Source organism: Brassica napus, chromosome C7, assembly GCF_020379485.1.
Source record: "Brassica napus cultivar Da-Ae chromosome C7, Da-Ae, whole genome shotgun sequence".
NCBI lineage: Eukaryota > Viridiplantae > Streptophyta > Magnoliopsida > Brassicales > Brassicaceae > Brassica > Brassica napus.
This window is the reverse complement of record NC_063450.1, coordinates 49,705,068-49,722,554: the sequence shown is the minus strand read 5'-3', so window position 1 is coordinate 49,722,554 and position 17,487 is coordinate 49,705,068. Positions and strand designations below refer to the sequence as shown.

General features: G+C 38.2%; 2 protein-coding genes across 2 annotated transcripts; one reads left to right on the top strand and one right to left on the bottom strand.

Annotated features, from left to right (window-relative positions):
* The first annotated feature begins 6,029 nt into the window (after nucleotides 1–6,029).
* On the top strand, nucleotides 6,030–8,638 carry BNACNNG62200D (uncharacterized protein At5g49945). The gene is made up of 3 exons (XM_013788771.3): nucleotides 6,030–7,101; nucleotides 7,939–8,142; nucleotides 8,218–8,638. Exons 1-3 carry the CDS (start codon nucleotides 6,130–6,132, stop codon nucleotides 8,446–8,448), a joined length of 1,407 nt encoding a protein of 468 aa, XP_013644225.1. The 5' UTR covers nucleotides 6,030–6,129; the 3' UTR covers nucleotides 8,449–8,638.
* Nucleotides 8,639–13,813: 5,175 nt separating this feature from the next.
* Nucleotides 13,814–17,060, bottom strand: LOC106348936 (heat shock 70 kDa protein 6, chloroplastic). The gene is made up of 8 exons (XM_048763099.1): nucleotides 16,383–17,060; nucleotides 16,048–16,300; nucleotides 15,880–15,959; nucleotides 15,659–15,801; nucleotides 15,477–15,575; nucleotides 15,160–15,349; nucleotides 14,550–14,948; nucleotides 13,814–14,388 (listed from the first exon to the last, which is right to left on the bottom strand). The coding sequence occupies exons 1-8, from the start codon at nucleotides 16,944–16,946 to the stop codon at nucleotides 13,990–13,992; spliced, it is 2,127 nt and encodes a 708-aa protein (XP_048619056.1). The 5' UTR covers nucleotides 16,947–17,060; the 3' UTR covers nucleotides 13,814–13,989.
* Nucleotides 17,061–17,487: the final 427 nt, after the last annotated feature.

Genomic DNA, 17,487 nt, shown 5'->3' with positions numbered 1-17,487 from the left:
CAAAGCTCAAAGTTCTTAAAGACGACGAACTCATCCCGTAAGAATTCTCGGCGTAACCAAGACAGCGAGCTCGTACCCTAACTCCACCATTTCCAAAGAAGAGGCTGAGCGAGGGAGAGTTGAGAGGAGCAGCATATACAATCTCTACGCCGTCGTCACAAGCCTCTATGCATCGTAAGGGCACAAGACAGATGGAGAAGAGAAACAAAGAGGGATCTTGAACTAAACTCGTGGTTTGTGTTGTCAATAATCACCGTTTGGTTTTTGAATGATCTCTACCGTTATATAATCAGCTCAGACACGACGACATTGCCATTACTTCCAGGGTCAGGGTCACGAGTCTGAGTGTCTTGCTCTCAGCAGTCTCTCCATCTCGCCCTCAGCTCTGTTACAACTCCTTAAAACAGAGCGCCTTCAACTTCTACATCAAGACGCAAAGAAGGCCCAGCGTCTTCAAGCTCCATCACGGTAGACGTATGCGACATGGCCTCGCCTGCATCTCTATACATCGTCAGCAGCTTCAAATCCATAAGATCATCTGTCCCTAAAGAAAAAAAATCTCATCACGACCACTCATCAAAGATAAGTGTTTTATATACTTAAGTTATATGAGATAACTCAGCCTCGATTGTTTTATTGTTTGTGACCTGTCCATAATGCTTAGTAATTAATTAATTACTATTGTCATTTGCAACCGAGAACATTAAAAACAAGTTCAGTCACTTGCTTGTCAATTATACAAAACTTGGCTAGTTCTTTTGGTTAACCTTGATCTGATCATACTTTTTTTGTTATGAACCAGAGTTGATTAGATCGTTGAGCCAAAAAGAATCAACAAGTGACTGCTACTGTCATGTCCTCATGCTTGGAAAGGCGATCTCTCAGCTATGAGCTTGCCGGAAGCAGTACAAGCGACACAAACCAGCACGCTTTCTTAACATCATCATAGCCTGACGAACACACAAGCAAACAACTTGCTCGGCACACACGATCTCAACACGAGACTTCGGGTCGGCAATAGTTCGGTAAACGTGTATGTTAGGAACGAGTTTAAATTGAAGTTGCTTTTTATTAGGCAGTTTGCGGTCGACTCGCTTATTGTTAGATACGAGTTTATAAAAACTCATCTTTGGCTAGGCATGAGTTTACAGAAGCTCTCCTTCCACTAGGCACGAGTTCTCAGTAAACTCGCCTATGTCTTAGCATGAGTAATGTAAACTCGTCTTTCGCTAAGCACGAGTTTAAAGCAAACTCGCTTTTTACTAGGCACAAGTTCGAAATAAACTCGCCTAAACCGTCATAGGCATGATGTGTCTAGTTCATTGTCTAATAAACCCTATTCGTAAACTTCGCAGAGATCGATTCCATCTCTCTCAACGAACTTAGGGGGACATACTGTTGGGGATGAATTTACATCCTCCTCAAGGCCCATTAGACATTGAACTAGGCCCATATGGCTAGGAAGCCCTAGACTTCATCTTTCTATAAATAAGGAGCTACCTCCTTATGAGAAAGGATCTTCTCCTCTTCTTAGACTTTAAGAACATATTTTCATAGAGATTTTGTATTCTAAGGTTCACTTTACCTTTGTAATCATCTTGGTGATGAACCTTCAATCAATGAAATCTCTTTTATATTCTTTTTTCCATTTGATTTTATCTAAAGATTTCTCCTAAGCCTCAAGAATCTAATTCTTATTCTTATATTCTTTTATTGTATTGATTCAACAAACATCAACAGCATAAACACCATTTTTGGATCAAACATAAATGTGGATGGGGAAGGAGCCAAAACACATAACACCTATAGAGTATACGAGTGCGATCGACCACTTTACCCATTTTGGAGTCATTAACTGTCGGTGCATGCATATCGTCCACTTTCATCGAATACTTCGCAACTATCCTGTTCTAACGAGCTTTATACTTTCGTTGACGTGATTGTCCCGATAAGAAATTGCTGCATTACAAGTTTCCAACTTAAAATCAATTGGTGATTAGTAGATTGGCCGTAACCTTTATATATTAATTAATGTCCTATTGAATTCTCGATGTGGGATATATATCTCTAATACCCTTCTTCGAAATGATGGCTATTATCGGCCAGAAATCTCGGAATTTTTAGGACATTTATAATCGGTGGAGCAAGTTTTTAGTACGACAGTTTTACCCGGTCGAGAGGGTCAAATACGACCTTTATACCCGGTCGGAAGGGTCATATTAGTTAGGGATTTAGGGTATTTAGGATCTAGACTCTAATATCATGTTAGATTCAGGTTTATCATGAGTTTCTAACTTAAAACTAATTGTTGATTAGTGGATTAGTCATAACCTTTTAAATATTAGTTAATGTCCTATTGAATTCCCGATATGGAATATATATCAGTAATAGAAATTTGTGCATAGACCATATACTCGAGAGTTATGAGTATTTCATGAGCACGTTCACTAATCGAGATTTAGATGCTTGCTTTCAGTCTAACTAACTAGTCATTTTAGATGAAGACTTTTGTTGGTATGAGATCTCACACTTGAATATATATAGTCATTATCTTCAAAGCTGCAAACGATGAGAACACCAGTTGAAATTCAACGGTCGAACTCAAGCCCTGAGCCCCATGAATCCCCAATAAAAGTCATTTGGTTGATCAGTTTGGTTCCCTGCTATTTCTACGAAGGTTTCTAATCATTCATGCCTTTTAAAAGCTATATATATGACTGAATTTAGTCTTGCTTCTTCTATATATGCCGCTTATGTTTCCAATCATCTATGCATTTCCCTAGTAATGGAGTTAGTAATTAATGGGTATATGGTTAACATGTTCGTTAATGGTTAATATGGGTGGCTGTATAGGCTGGATTTATTTTCCAATATTAAATCTAATGTGGCACAAGTAAGGCCACAGACGAAGCAACTTGCCAAATCATTTTGTAAAGAAACACATAAATAGTTAGGTGACGGAATATATCGTTTGTTAACAGTTTCTCAAGTACATATTATTTAAATGCAAAAGCGATATATAGAAACTTTAGTTACATGAATCGGATCATAGAAAGATGTGTTGTAACTTGCACTAGTTTAAGTATAGAAAAAACGTTCAAATTGTTACTGATATCTACTTTCTTCGTCGTCACTACCAAGAGAAACAAAATATATTGTATAAATATATATATATATATAGTTATAATATACGAAGCATGATGAACCACGTTGCACCAGCTACTTGGTTATATGTTTATGGTGTTATGGACCAACTTGTACTCGTCTTTTTGCGCAACCCCAAGCCATACAAACTTTTATATTTGTGAAGCCGGGAGAACCACGAGAACTTCAGGTTGCCACAAAAATAATATAAGAAATGTAACGACCACAATGATGATGAATGGGGATCGATCGGTAGTTAAAGTTTGAAAATAGCATATGATCAAGAGTACTGTTAACCATTCTGTGACATATTTTTGTATAACATGTTTTTCAATATTACATAACCTATTTTAAATGCCAGTTTAATTTGCCACACCAGAAATTTAGTTCATTTGATCAAATATTCTATTAAAATCATTGAAATGTTCGTTTAGGTTTACTTTTGTTCATTCATATATATATATGACATTTGTGAATGGATTTGTCAATTAGCTAAATGAGGCTTCTCTTTAAATTCTGTAAATTTAAAATGGATAGTACTTGGTTGAGAAACGATAATTTAGGAGTGATAAAACAGGAAACACGATTACTCGAACACAAACAAATAAACGGTCGTGGCAGAGGTAACTATCAATAGTTCTGGAACCAACGCTCTTTTCACAATCTCAGTGGTCTTGGCCGCAACAGTTTCTTGGACGTTGAGTTATGTTTCTAAGTTTGTATGATCGATAGGATCCCAGCTGGAAAGAGATATGATAAGTATACACTACTATAAAGAATGTGTTAAGAGCTTTCTAGCATATATCTGTCTTCTAGTTTAGTGGTTTTCAAACCACCTTTTTCATTATTGGGGTTTCCAAACTAGTCATATGTACTAGCTCGCATATTGACGATTGACCATTAATCAATGAGTTATTCTTGGGTTCACCCCCTAGGGTGAACCTCTAGGTTCACCAACCAATAGGATTTCATTATTTCAAATTCGATATCTTTTAAAAAAGGAAACAAAATATTATCAAGTTATATTATGTTTTTAAAATAAAAAAGTAAAAAAAAAATAGTAGTTACAAAAAAAAAAAAAATTCCTAAAATATTGTTAGCGTTGTCAGCAAAACACTAAACCCTAAATCCTAATCCCTAAACCCTAAATCTGAAACCCTAAACCCTTGGGTAAACCCTAAACCCTTGGGTAAACCCTAAACCCTTGGGTAAACCCTAAACCATTGGATAAATCATAAACTCTAAATCAAAAACACTAAACACTAAAATCCTAAACCCTTGAGTGTTTTAGTGTTTAGTGTTTTTTATTTAGAGTTTATGATTTATCCAAGGGTTTAGAGTTTACCCAAGGGTTTAGGGTTTCGGATTTAGGGTTTAGGGTTTAGGGATTAGGATTTAAGGTTTAGTTTTTTCTTGACGACGTTAAATTTTTTTTTTTGTAATTACTACTATTTTTATTTTTTATTTTTTATCTTTTTACTTTGAAAATATAATATAACTTGACAATATTTTGTTTCCTTTTATAAAAGATATCAAATTTGAAATAACATAATCCTATTGGTTGGTGAACCTCTAGGTTCACCTAGGGGGTGAACCCAAGAATAAGTCTTAATCAATTGAAGTCAATAAAATGCTAGTTTCAAATCTAAAACATTATAGATCAATGATTTAATTTAAAAATTTCCAATCAAAAAATCATAAGTAGTACTCCAACTATAGTCCATTACAATATGTTTGTATAATTTGGTTCACATCTGTTAGGCACCTGCAAAAACTCGGTTGAGTTATTTAGCGAAAGATTTTATTCGAGTGTCATTATGCTAAAGTTGGTGGATATTATTCTCACATTTAGGAACAACCAAATGTCAAACTCTATTATCATTCTTTTAGTTTTATCACAGGGTGTTGACGAATAATATTATTCATGCCTAAGTGAATAAATGCAAAATATTATTCGCACATTAAGGAACACACTAAAATGTCAAACTCAAATATCATTTTTAATCATATATCATGGTCGACGAATATTGTTATTCGAAGCAAAATGTATCGTACAATTGCTTGGGACAACGGATGGTGGACTAGTACCGTACGTGATGGTGGTGCTATTAAAAGAACTTTGGGTTTGTTTCACTTTAGTGATTTAAATTAGAGAAATTAAACAGTTTGAACAATAGAGAATAAACTATATTTCATATGTTGATGACTGAGAGCTGGCTTCTTAATGTAGTCGTCGAGAGATGATTTGTTTGAAGGTGTCAAACTCAAACACCCTCTAAAACATGTGTGTTTGAAGGTCTTATACATGCATAAACATCCCTTAACAATGTAGATGATAATTTTATGACATGTTAATTAGACACTAAAATCATCTGTTGTTGAAGAATACTGATACGAAAAACCTTAACCTAAAAATATATTTTTTTAGAAAGAGTTGCATAAAGTTAGTCGCGCAAATGATGGAAACATAATTACAATATGAAAAGTTATCAACTAGTCTATAAATGTTACAAACAAATAAATGGTGCATGGTCTTCACTTAGTCACTCAGATAAATTGATGTTTCCATGGTTCTGGAGTAAATAAGAAGCATACCATAAATCATCGATGCAGAGTCTTATAGATATGTAGTTATGGATTAAGCCCATGCTTCTACTGCTTTCCCACAGGGCCCAGGCTGCATCTCAGGATAGAGAGTCACATAAGTCAAGTGTTTCAGTAGCTGAAGTTCGGTTAGTCATCACCACCACACAATAAACAATGACCCAATTGTAACTGTGAATGTGCGCGTCTTAAAGCCCATGGACTGCCACACTTGTTGTGGAAGGTCCTTGGCCCACCAGTCAAGGGTTTAACAGCTACAAACTCTTTTTTACTCTTAACTTTAGATTTAATTTTTATTTTCCTTTAATAATTTAATTTCTTAGATAGATTCCATAGATTCAGAAACAGAGGCGCAAGCACGACTCAACTCATTTCGCAGCGATGAATCTTCACCTCTCTCTCTTCTCCGTCGCTCTGATCTCTCTCCTCTGTCTCCACCACCACCACCATAGTGCTCTCGCATCTTCCCATTTCGAAGGCTTCGATGCCGAAGACGACGAGGACTCCACCGAGCTTCACCACTCGCTCACTCCTCCCCTCCTAACTCAATCCGAGTCGACAGTTCTAGATCCGGAACCCGATTCCACCCCGATCACTAAACCGGACCCTCCCCCGACTCAAACCGGCTCCAACAAGCCATCCCCAACCTCGTTCGATTTCTGGGACGAAGACGAGTTCGAGGGATTACCAGAAGACGAACCAACGGAGATTCCTGCTCCGATTGCTTCCGAATCACCTTCAGATCCACAGATTCCAGATCCAGAGGACACTGACACTCCCAAGAAGAAGAAGCTTTCCTCCTACACTGTAGAGATCGTCTGCGTCTCGATCTTGATCGCTTACCTAACCAACTACTTCCTCGGCAAGCGCGACAACGAGAGCCTCGCTCTCTCCTGGGCCTCGAAGTTCGGACTCAGGGACGCGATCTTCGAGAAGAACTTCAGCCTTCTCGGCGTCGGCGAAGGAGATGACTCTCCTTTGTTGTTAAAAGAAGCGACGAACGTGTTTAAATTCTACGCGAGCGGGCGTAGGTACTGCCACGGGATGTTGGCGACCTTGGAGCTCAAGAGCAGGCACGATCTGATCTCCAGGCTCTTTAATTGCGTGGTGCCTTGTAAAGACGAGATCAGTTTCGAGGTTTATATGAACGACGAAGGTATGGATCATGTTGTGTTTGCGTTGGCGAGGAAGAAGGCGGCGAAAGGGATGTTTAAGGAGATGAGGGATCTGCAGAGGTTTGGAGGGATGGTGGCTGCTCCTGGTGGGAGGAAGTGGGTGGCGGAGGAGTTGGCTGTGGTCTCTGAGTCTAAGGAGGTGGCTGGGGATATGATCACTGACGTTGTGCTTGATCAGGTCTGATGCTTAATTTCTCTCGTTGTTTGATGATTGGCAATGATGCTGGTTAAGTTTAGTTTAGTGTCAGTAACCATTTTAAAGGATGAGCGTACAAGTTCGTACCTAGTTTTGTGAAAATGAACTGGCTTTGGCTCTATATCTCGATATTCCCCGGCTGTATTGGTAATTTGGTTCACTTAAGGAGATATAGATTTTATGTAGTTATGTTGGATAAATGAGATATTCTTAAGCCAAAGGGATGTGCTTGATCAGAGTAAGAACAACAGTGAGATCAGTTAGCTTGGCTGTTCCCTTTTTGTTAAGAACCATACCAGCTTCATTTTTTTTGGTTTGAATCGTTTGTCTCTCTGTCAAATTCTAGATGTAAGGTGAAAACTTGTGATGTTAATGTAGTGCAAGATTCCGCTAGTTTATCTTGTTATGATATGTGGAAGTAAGATCACTACCTGAGTTCAGAACGTTATGACGATAAAGTAATTTTTTAGTAAGCTTTGATGTTCCTCTCTCTGACATCAAAATACTCCGTAGCGTTTGATACTTTGTTTTTCTCTGATGTTTGATCACTAATCAAAAAATTGCATGCATACACTGTTAAAAAATGATGTTGCTGCGGCATGGATAGTGTTTAATGTTGTATATTTAGAATATATCTCCCAATTTTATATGTCAATTGTGACACAGTTGCCTTGAGCGAATGAATTGGTTGATGTGGAAAATGGATCTTAACTATTGGACTTTAGCTTGTTTGTTTTACTTGGCTTGTTGATGTGGGGCTATATGCTCAAATTATCTTTAATACTAATCAGATTTCAATGATGTAATTGCGCTCTGTAGGTTTTTGGTGACAAATCCTTCGAAAAGTTTGGCAAGTATTTTATTTCGATGCATTTTTCGGACCAACATCCTGGCAAACACAGGAAGATGCTGCTTTTCAAGTTTGCCTTGCCTGATGCTAAGCACATGGATGATATGGTCCGGTTGATAGCGCTAATTCCGTATTACATTGACTTAATTGGACGCTACAAGCTCAGCTCCCAGGTACAGGGGAAAACATATTATCACTTTGTCACGTGTGTGAGTCAGGTTGAATAAACTTAAAACTACTGTCTGCAGGCACGGAACAAAACTGATGGAGCTAGGCAAAAGGTGGCGCAGGAAGCGTACAAGGAACTTGAGAGTGTGAGGCAAGAGGCATTGCAGAGAAAGAAAGCCGAAAAGAAGAGATTACTGGAGGAGGCAGAGGCAAAGCTTAGCGGTGAGGCTCTGAGGAAGAAAGAGGCAAAGGAACGTGCACGCCAGATTAAGAAGTCTATGCCAAAAGTTAAGATGAGTCGTGGTCACTAGACTCAAAGCATAGGGACGTCTGTCTCTCTAAGGTCACGCATTCTCATGTTTGCCATTGGAATAGATATTTTATTCCTCTACTTATTTTTTAGCCCTTTCGATTATAGATCTTTTCTCTTTGCTTTCGTGAACCTGCACTTGCACCGAGGCCGCTTTTCTTGTTCACTGGAAGTAACATCCTTCTCAGTTAGTTATTGCACTAATAAAAAACTGGGCGGGCTGACCATGGGCTAATCAAGTCCAATTTATTTTGGGCGGGCTATGAACGTGTCCAATTAATAAATGGTCCAATTGGACAAAAGATCAATTGGTACATGGTCTAATTGGGCGAAGACCAAATGGACAATGGGTGTCCATGAGCTTACTAAAACATAATTTCATGAGTTTAACAAAAGAAAACATAGCTTTACAATTTAACCCAAAAAAACAGTTTTATGTTTAAAATAAAAAAATAACGATTTTGATGTAAAACGTAATTTCATAAATTTGGCGGGAAAATGCAATTTCTCGGTTTTGGCGAGAAACATAATTTCTCGGTTTTAGCGGGAAAACGCAATTTCTCTGTTTTGGCAAGAAAACATAATTTTTCGGTTTTGGCAAGAAAACACAATTTCTCGGTTTTGGCGGGAAAACGCAATTTCTCGGTTTTAGCGGGAAAACGGAATTTCTCGGTTTTAACGAGAAAATGCAATTTCTCGGTTTTGGCGGGAAAACGCAATTTCTCGGTTTTATCGAAAAAAATGCAATTTTCGGTTTTGGCGGGAAAACAAAATTTCTCGGTTTTGGCGAGAAAACACAATTTCTCGGTTTTGGCGGAAAAACGCAATTTCTCGGTTTTGGCGGAAAAATGAAATTTCTCGATTTTGAGAGGAAACATAGTTTTACAGTTTTGACAAGAAAAAAAATACTTTTATAATTTTGGAAAGTAAACATAATTTCAAAATTTTAGAAATAAAATCTAAACTAATAATTAAAAAATAATTATAAATATTGTTGGGTGTCATGATCTCTATTGGTTTTGGACATTTGTTTGGACCATTGTCCAATATGGACCACTCATTACTGTCCAAAACTGAAATGATCCAACTGGTCATGTCCAATTGGACCATGGACGGACCATTTAACAGCTCTAGTTACAACTGACGCATTAATGACATAAATTTTCTCTTGATTGTATTTTAAACACCACCTCGTCTATGCGAAGGTCAAAGCTCAAGATTTTGTTCCTAATCTCACTTACTGAGTGAGGCTCCAGTGACAGTTGTAGCGTCCAAGCTGGGGAGAGATCTGCAACAAAGACGCACCTTCTTCAACGCCAGGGTCAAATGGGTCGGAGACCCACCCAAATGGATCTCCCCATTATACTATGTTTTATTATATGCAAATGTTTTACAAATTCATTAGAATTAAGCAATTATATACTCCTTCCGTTTCAAAAAGATTCATATTCTAGAAAAATAATTTGTTTCAAAAAAATACATTTTTTACCTTTTCAATCTATTATTTAATGAAAAATTGTTTAACTTCAAAAAGAATTAATGGTGTTTATTAGATCTCTATTGGTTAAAAAGTTATGGAAAATTGTTATTCACGATTGACATATAAAATCGGTATATATATTCTAAATGTACAACTACGAAAGAATAGCCATACAGAATCAAATTCATTCGACTTATGTGTATTCGTTTTGTATATTTATGAAAAGTATAAAGTTTCGAAGATGCAATTTCTAAGGGAAAATAATAGCGATGAGAATCACTGCAACATATTATTACGAATTAGAACATCTTCTGCAAGACTGCAACAATAGTTTGCTGCTTTGAAACGCCAAATAATTGTCTCAATCCAATCAAAGCCTACAAAATCATGTGTTCTCCATTGGATATATAAATTCAAAACCGTCTTATTTTCATCAATTTTTGTCTGTGAAATCAGCAACAATCAACACATACCGCCAAACCAAAGAGATAGCCGTCCCGGAGAGAACCTTCGTCAAAGTTTAACAAAAGGCACCTTAGCTGGTTTGATTTACTGAAGGTAATTCAATCGCTTCCGGGGTACAATTCAACATTCAATCAAGGAGTTCTTCAATCAGTTTCCGTTTCTTCCGAGAAATATAAAATTTACTTTTTACCAACAAATACTTCACACTTTGTAGTCTAACAATTATGGTTAGTGGTTATGAAATTTTTCATAGAAATAATTAATTATTTTTTTGAAATCAGAAATGAGAAAAAGCTCATATGTTCGTAAACATAACAATACATTCACAATTATACTAATATTCTTATACACTTATGTTACGTAAATTAACAATTACATTCATATTACAATACTAATATCTCTCCAATTCAAGTTTACATAACATAATTATTATAGTTCTTAAAATTTTCAAACATGATCAATGACCCAAAATTTACATAACATTCTAAATTTACAACTACGAAAGACTAGCCATACGGAAGCAAAATTCATTCGACTTATGTGTAATAGTTTTGAATATTTATGAAAAGTATAAAGTTTCGAAGGTGCAATTTCTAAGGGAAAATAATAGCGATGAAGGAATCACTGCAACATATTATTATGAATTAGAACATCATCTGCAAGACTGCAACAATAGTGTGCTGCTTTGAAACGTCAATTGTCTCAATCCAATCAAAGCCTACAAAATCATGTGTTTTTCATTGGATATATAAATTCAAAACCGTCTTCTTTTCATCATTTGCTGTCTGTGAAGTCAACAACAATCAACACATATCGCGAAACAATCAACAATCAACAATCAACACATATTGTAGAAAGACTAAAATAACAGATATCAAGATTTTCAAGAAACATTAGCCCAAAAAGAAATATATTAAACAATCTTTTGTCTAAATGGTGGAAATATCATTTAAATTCTCAGATTCTCCCAGTTTTCATTACTCCAAGAATTAATGGTTGTACAAATTAAGCACACCAAAGACATGAGAGAGAGAGAGAGAGAGAGAGAGAGAGAGAGAGAGAGAGAGAGAGAGAGAGAGAGAGAGAGAGTCGAAGACTGAGGAGGACTCACAACACCGCACCGCCACCGCCACTCTGGTCACGGCGGCGCCGAATCAAAGCACCGGAACAAAGAGACATGAGAGAAAAACGACGACAACTGCGCCGGAGACTCTGATGCATTTGTAAATAAACTTTTCAAGAAAGAGAGAACTAAGCCTAGAGAGAGAGAGAGAGAGAGAGAGAGAGAGAAGATACTCGAAGACTGAGGAGGACTCACAACACCGCACCGCCACCGCCACTCTGGTCACGGCGGCGCCGAATCAAAGCACCGGAACAGAGAGAGAGAGAGACAGAGAGAGAGCTCATATAATCTGGTAAGAAACTAATGAAATATAATCGAAAAGAATTCACTAATAGTCTGAAAAATGAGAACCTCACATCTACCACATGCAAAAAATAGTAGCTAATAAAACCATGTGTTTTGCATCTCTCAAAGAATTCATTCATCCACAGCTTGAACCCATTGTCGTTAGTGATGAGTATAGTATTCTAAGGAGGAGCTCGTGAGTTCTTTTCAAGAACTTCATCAGTGAGGTGTTGCATATGTTCATTAGCCATCTGATCACAAAGCAAACATAAGTGACTATGTACCGGAAGTGAAAAAAGCTTACAAAGGGTTTTCTGGATCGCCATAGTGCATCGTGAACGTTTCTATCCTCTTTTGGGTGTGGATCACCCACATATCCAACAATAGCATTCAAAGTAACTTCACCTATGTAACTCTCTTTTTTTTGAATAAATGTTAAATTTTATTCATCCAAACAAACTGTTTTACATATTATGTGACTACGAGGAAGAAACTTACTGGAATAAACAAAACTTCTATTTAGAAATCATCTAGTTCCGAACCATACTCTTAGCCCGGCCATCTTGTGATGGTCAGCATAGTGTATGGGGTGTTGCATATCTCCATGTTTTTTCATATTTCTTTCCCACCAGATTGTATGAGCAGTAGCTTGGAAAGTGTACCTCGATAATAATAACCTTACATACTCCTGTCTATTATCAAGCAAGAGAGTAACAATATCTTCCCATTCATCTGTGTATCTCGATTGAAGCAATCCTCTCACAAGCTTCTGCAAGATTTGACTTGAGTATGAACAAGAGAAGAACAGATGATTGCGTGTCTCCATACTTTGTTGACATAGAACACAGATAGGATTGATGGTTGGATTCCACTTGAACATTCTATAATACGTTGATAACCTGTCTCTCATTGCTGTCCATATGTGAAAAGAATACTTAGGAGTAGCATGCTTGAACCAGACCCCTCTATTCCATCCTTGTGTTGCCATATACTTTCCTGATCTCGAGCCAGGTATTCTTTGAAGAGAAAGCCTTCTTATAAACCTATACTTTACTCCTCCACAACGCAATATCTTCCACCTGATGATTCTCATTTTTTACCTTCTCAAGTTCATCTTCAATCTTGTTCAGTATGGTTCCTCTGAATCATTCCAAATGCTCCAACATTAGGACCGTTCAACGCTTATTTGCCGGAAACTACAACTGTTTTTTGGCTTATTCAGTTAAGCCTTTTGAAATGCCACTCCTGGTCACTTCTGCAGAGGGGCTCTGGGAAAGCTTACTTGCAGGTGTTTTGTTTATTTTTTTTTGCTCTCTCATCTTCCACTACATAACCACCAAACTAATTACGCTGAACTTTTTTTTTGTCCTCCCCAGTTTCAGAGACAAGAAGACATACTCTTCAGAAGTTCAGTGAAAGTGAAAGGGTTGTTGCATCTACCGGAATGTTTTGTTGCAAATTGTGTTTATGTTTGCAAAAGCCTGGATGCTTTCAATAAGCATCTCTCAGATAAAGAACATACAAAGGAAGTACGCGCATGCTCTCCCTTTGTATCAGTTGATTGTCTAACCATTTGAGCAACAACCTGTTTAATTCTTTCTACTCGTTGTCAAACAGGAAAACAGAATCGATACGCATTCTCAATCTGCCAAGCGCTAGCGAAGGCTATATAAAATATCCAACTACCATGATAAGGCAAGTTTTTTCTTAATAATGACATAGATTCTCAACAAAGAAAAATGTAAATACATGTCCAAATACTCATATGTTTCATTTCATTATATACATGTTGTAGGTAGGATATCCTCCCAAGACCATTACGTTTTTACTAGACGTTGAAACTGTGTTTTACTAAAATGAAGCTCGCTCTTGTTTTCCTCTCTAGTCTATGTTTCTTTTTGAAGTACTTATTTCTCGTTGTTTTTATTTCTTACGATTTATTATTGAATTTTTGTTTAGTACGATTATTATTGATTGTGCAACTTAATAATCATTGGGATTAATCTATGGGAATAATTTGAAAATGTGTTATCATTTTCACGTGAGATCATGTGATTATTCTACCAAGTTACCTTGGAAGAGGAGAAAATAACAGTAGTGCAGGAATCACATAAAAACATAATTCTGTAAAAACATTGCTGCTTTCTCGAACCATAAATAATACTCGTTCACAAGCGTTGCTTCTTAATTCATGTGTCTGTGAAGTCAGCATCAATCACATCATCACCACCTTTCCCGGTTGAGTCTGCTGATGAAGCATCTTCACCTCCAGGGGAAGGACCTGCACCTGCTGCTCCAGCTCCAGGCTGGTTGTACATCGACTGACCAATCTGCATCACTTCTTGGTTAAGAGCAGCCATTGTGTCCTTGATTTCTTGAGTGGTTCCACTTGCAAGCTTGTCCTTCAGCTCTTGTAGCTTGGCCTCCACCTTCTCTTTCACTTCACCTGGAATCTTCTCTCCGAGTTCTTTAAGTTGCTTCTCTGTCTGGTACACCACTGAGTCCGCTTGGTTCTTTGTGTCAATTGCTTCTCTCTTCTCCTTGTCATCCTTTGCAAACCTTTCTGCTTCTTGGACCATTTGCTCTACCTGTACCGTCAATTCACAGCCACTTTTGTTAACATGAACAGAAATGAATACTAGAGAAACAGAACACTAATATGATCATGGACATATCTACCAATGCGTATCAAAGTTAGACATAGATATTAACTAAATCAATGTGGTTTGATTTTTTAAATTGTACGAACCTCGTCCTTAGGCAATGTACTGGCACCAGTAATGGTGATGTCTTGTTTCTTTCCAGTGCCTTTGTCACTAGCACTGACAGATAGAATTCCATTGGCATCGATGTCAAACTTGACTTCGATTTGTGGAACTCCACGTGGTGCTGGTGGGATACCATCTAGACGGAAGCTACCAAGAGACTTGTTATCCCGGACAAACTCCCTCTCCCCTTGGAGCACATTAATCTCAACACTTGTCTGTCCATCAGCAGCAGTAGAGAAGACTTCTGACTTAGAGGTAGGCAGAGTTGAGTTCCTTGGAATAATCTTGGTCATAACACCACCAAGTGTTTCTAAACCAATGGAAAGCGGCGTCACGTCGAGAAGGACAATGTCGCTCACATCTCCAGCCAGAACACCAGCCTGTAATCAAAATAAAATGACACTTTATGAGACTCACTGCAGTGAAACAAAAGTTCATGGCCATAAAATGACCAAGACCTTGATCTTTTGTTAGCGCTAGCATACGAATAAGCAATTTTCCTTAACTATGAACGCAAACATAATTTGCATTTGAGAAAGTATACTATTAAACAACGAACATGATTTCTATTAACAGTTGACGAGAACACACCTGGACCGCAGCACCTAGAGCTACAACCTCATCAGGGTTTACTGTGACATTGGGTTCTTTCCCAGTCAGCTTCCTGACGACTTCCTGAACAGCAGGAATACGTGTGGATCCACCAACAAGGATCACTTCATCAATATCCTTAAAGCTGAGCTTTGCATCTCTCAGCGAATTCTCAACGGGAGTCTTACACCTGTAAGACAGAGACAGGGATAAGAAACTTAGGCCGCCATAGTTAATCAAAAGCATTAGAATGAACACATAGCAATAGAATGACTTTTCCAGATATTAATACGTCACAACAGCTATGAGTAAATTACCTGTCGAGTAAATCTGAGCACAGTTCTTCGAACTTGGCACGTGTGAGGGTGGTTTCTATGTGTTTAGGTCCATCAGCCGTGGCCGTGATAAATGGCAAGCTGGTCACATAAATTATATTGATCAGAATATGCATGCTTGTGAAAGAACTAAATCAACGTTTTGGCAAGAGAATTAATTGTACCTCATATTCGTTTGAGTAAGGGAGGAAAGCTCGATTTTAGCTTTTTCTGCTGCTTCTGTCAGCCTTTGAAGTGCTTGTTTGTCTTTCAGAAGATCAATGCCTTCATCTTTTTTGAAGTTTGAAGCAAGCCAATCAACAACTCTCTGCATTCAAAAGTTAAATCTATCAAGTAAAGTACCGAAGAGAGAGTAAACAGATTCAAAGCTCATAATTAAACTCACCTTGTCAAAATCATCACCACCCAAATGTGTGTCACCAGAAGTAGAAAGTACTTCAAACACACCATCACCAACCTCAAGCACTGTATAACAAGAAACATAACCAAATACATATTAAAAGGTGCCAAACATCAAAAGACGGTAAAAGCCAAAATCTTTAGTGTCAAGTACCTGAGACATCAAAGGTACCACCACCAAGATCAAAGACTAGAATAGTCTCATTGCTTTTTCTCTCAAAACCATAAGCCAAAGAAGCAGCCGTGGGTTCATTGATAATACGAAGAACTTCCAACCCAGCAATGCGACCAGCATCTTTGGTAGCTGTCCTCTGCGAGTCATTGAAGTAAGCAGGCACAGTAACAACAGCCTTAGTGACTTTCTCATTCAAGAACCTCGAAGCGTCATCCACAAGCTTCCTCAAAACCTACAAACACACACACAAGCCCTATAAACAAGAAACAACACACATCAAAAACTCCTCAACAGAATCTCAACTTTACAAATACCTGAGCTGAAATCTCCTCAGCAGCAAACTGTTTCCCAATCGCTGGACACTCGAGCTTAACGTTGCCGTTATCATCCTTCACAACTCTGTAAGACACCTGCTTAGCCTCCTCATCAACCTCGTTCATCCTCCTACCGATAAACCTCTTCACCGAGAAGAACGTGTTCTCCGGATTAACAACCGCCTGCCTCTTCGCAATCTGCCCCACGAGCCTGTCACCGCTCTTCGTGTACGCCACCACAGACGGCGTCGTCCTCTGACCTTCGGCGTTCGTCACAATCGTCGGCTTTCCTCCTTCCATGGCAGCTACGGCGGAGTTCGTCGTTCCCAAATCGATCCCGACGACCTTCTCGTTCGCCACGCGGACCGGACCTACGGCGTATCTGGAGCCTTTCCGGCTGTTCATTTTCAGGAAGGCGGAGGTCTGGGCTGAGAAAGGACCGGTCCTGGTGCCGAAGAAGGCGCTTCTCGGCTTGAGGTTAGCTTTGGCATTGAGATTCCTCTTGGAAGAGGCGGCGAATCCAATTCCGCCGAGGACGTGAATCTGAGCGGTGGAGGAAGCCATTTTTTGAGCTTACGAGAGAAAGGAGAGGCGACGACGTGAGTGGAGAGAGGGAGAGAGATGAGAAGGAGCGGTTGAAGAAAAACCCTAGTGGTGGTGGTAGGTGAATGGAGGAAGAAGATAAGAAAACGGTGGAGACTGGAGTGGCGGTAGAAGATTCTGGAATGGGCCTTTTATGGGCTTTAAAAGCCCTTACCTGTATCACATCACTTTTACACAGAACCGACATTTGTATTTACCAAAATCCTGATGGGGCGAATTTGATATAGTGCTGCTCTCTCTCTCTCTTTAAAGATGCATATTCTAGACTTTTCACATATATTAACAAAACTCATTAAATATGCATTGTTTTTTGTGAATAACAATTTTTCATAACTTTTAGCCAATAGAAATTCAATAAACACCTTTATTTTTTCTGAAACTTACATTTTTTCATAAAATCATACATTGAAAAAGTAAAAAATGTATATTTTTGAAACGATTTTTTTCTTTCCAGAACATACATCTTCTAGGAACGGAGGGAGTATTTAACAAGATTTTTAGT

What these genes read in the sequence shown, in the direction of transcription:
- BNACNNG62200D (XM_013788771.3), top strand. Translation starts at nt 6,130, where the DNA reads ATGAATCTTCACCTCTCTCTCTTCTCCGTCGCTCTGATCTCTCTCCTC. An exon ending in CTGACGTTGTGCTTGATCAG is followed by an intron (nt 7,102 to 7,938) that starts GTCTGATGCTTA and finishes TGCGCTCTGTAG; the next exon opens with GTTTTTGGTGACAAATCCTT. An exon ending in GCTACAAGCTCAGCTCCCAG is followed by an intron (nt 8,143 to 8,217) that starts GTACAGGGGAAA and finishes TACTGTCTGCAG; the next exon opens with GCACGGAACAAAACTGATGG.
- LOC106348936 (XM_048763099.1), bottom strand. Translation starts at nt 16,946, where the DNA reads ATGGCTTCCTCCACCGCTCAGATTCACGTCCTCGGCGGAATTGGATTC. An exon ending in CTGAGGAGATTTCAGCTCAG is followed by an intron (nt 16,301 to 16,382) that starts GTATTTGTAAAG and finishes GTGTGTTTGTAG; the next exon opens with GTTTTGAGGAAGCTTGTGGA. An exon ending in CTCTAGGTGCTGCGGTCCAG is followed by an intron (nt 14,949 to 15,159) that starts GTGTGTTCTCGT and finishes TTTTGATTACAG; the next exon opens with GCTGGTGTTCTGGCTGGAGA.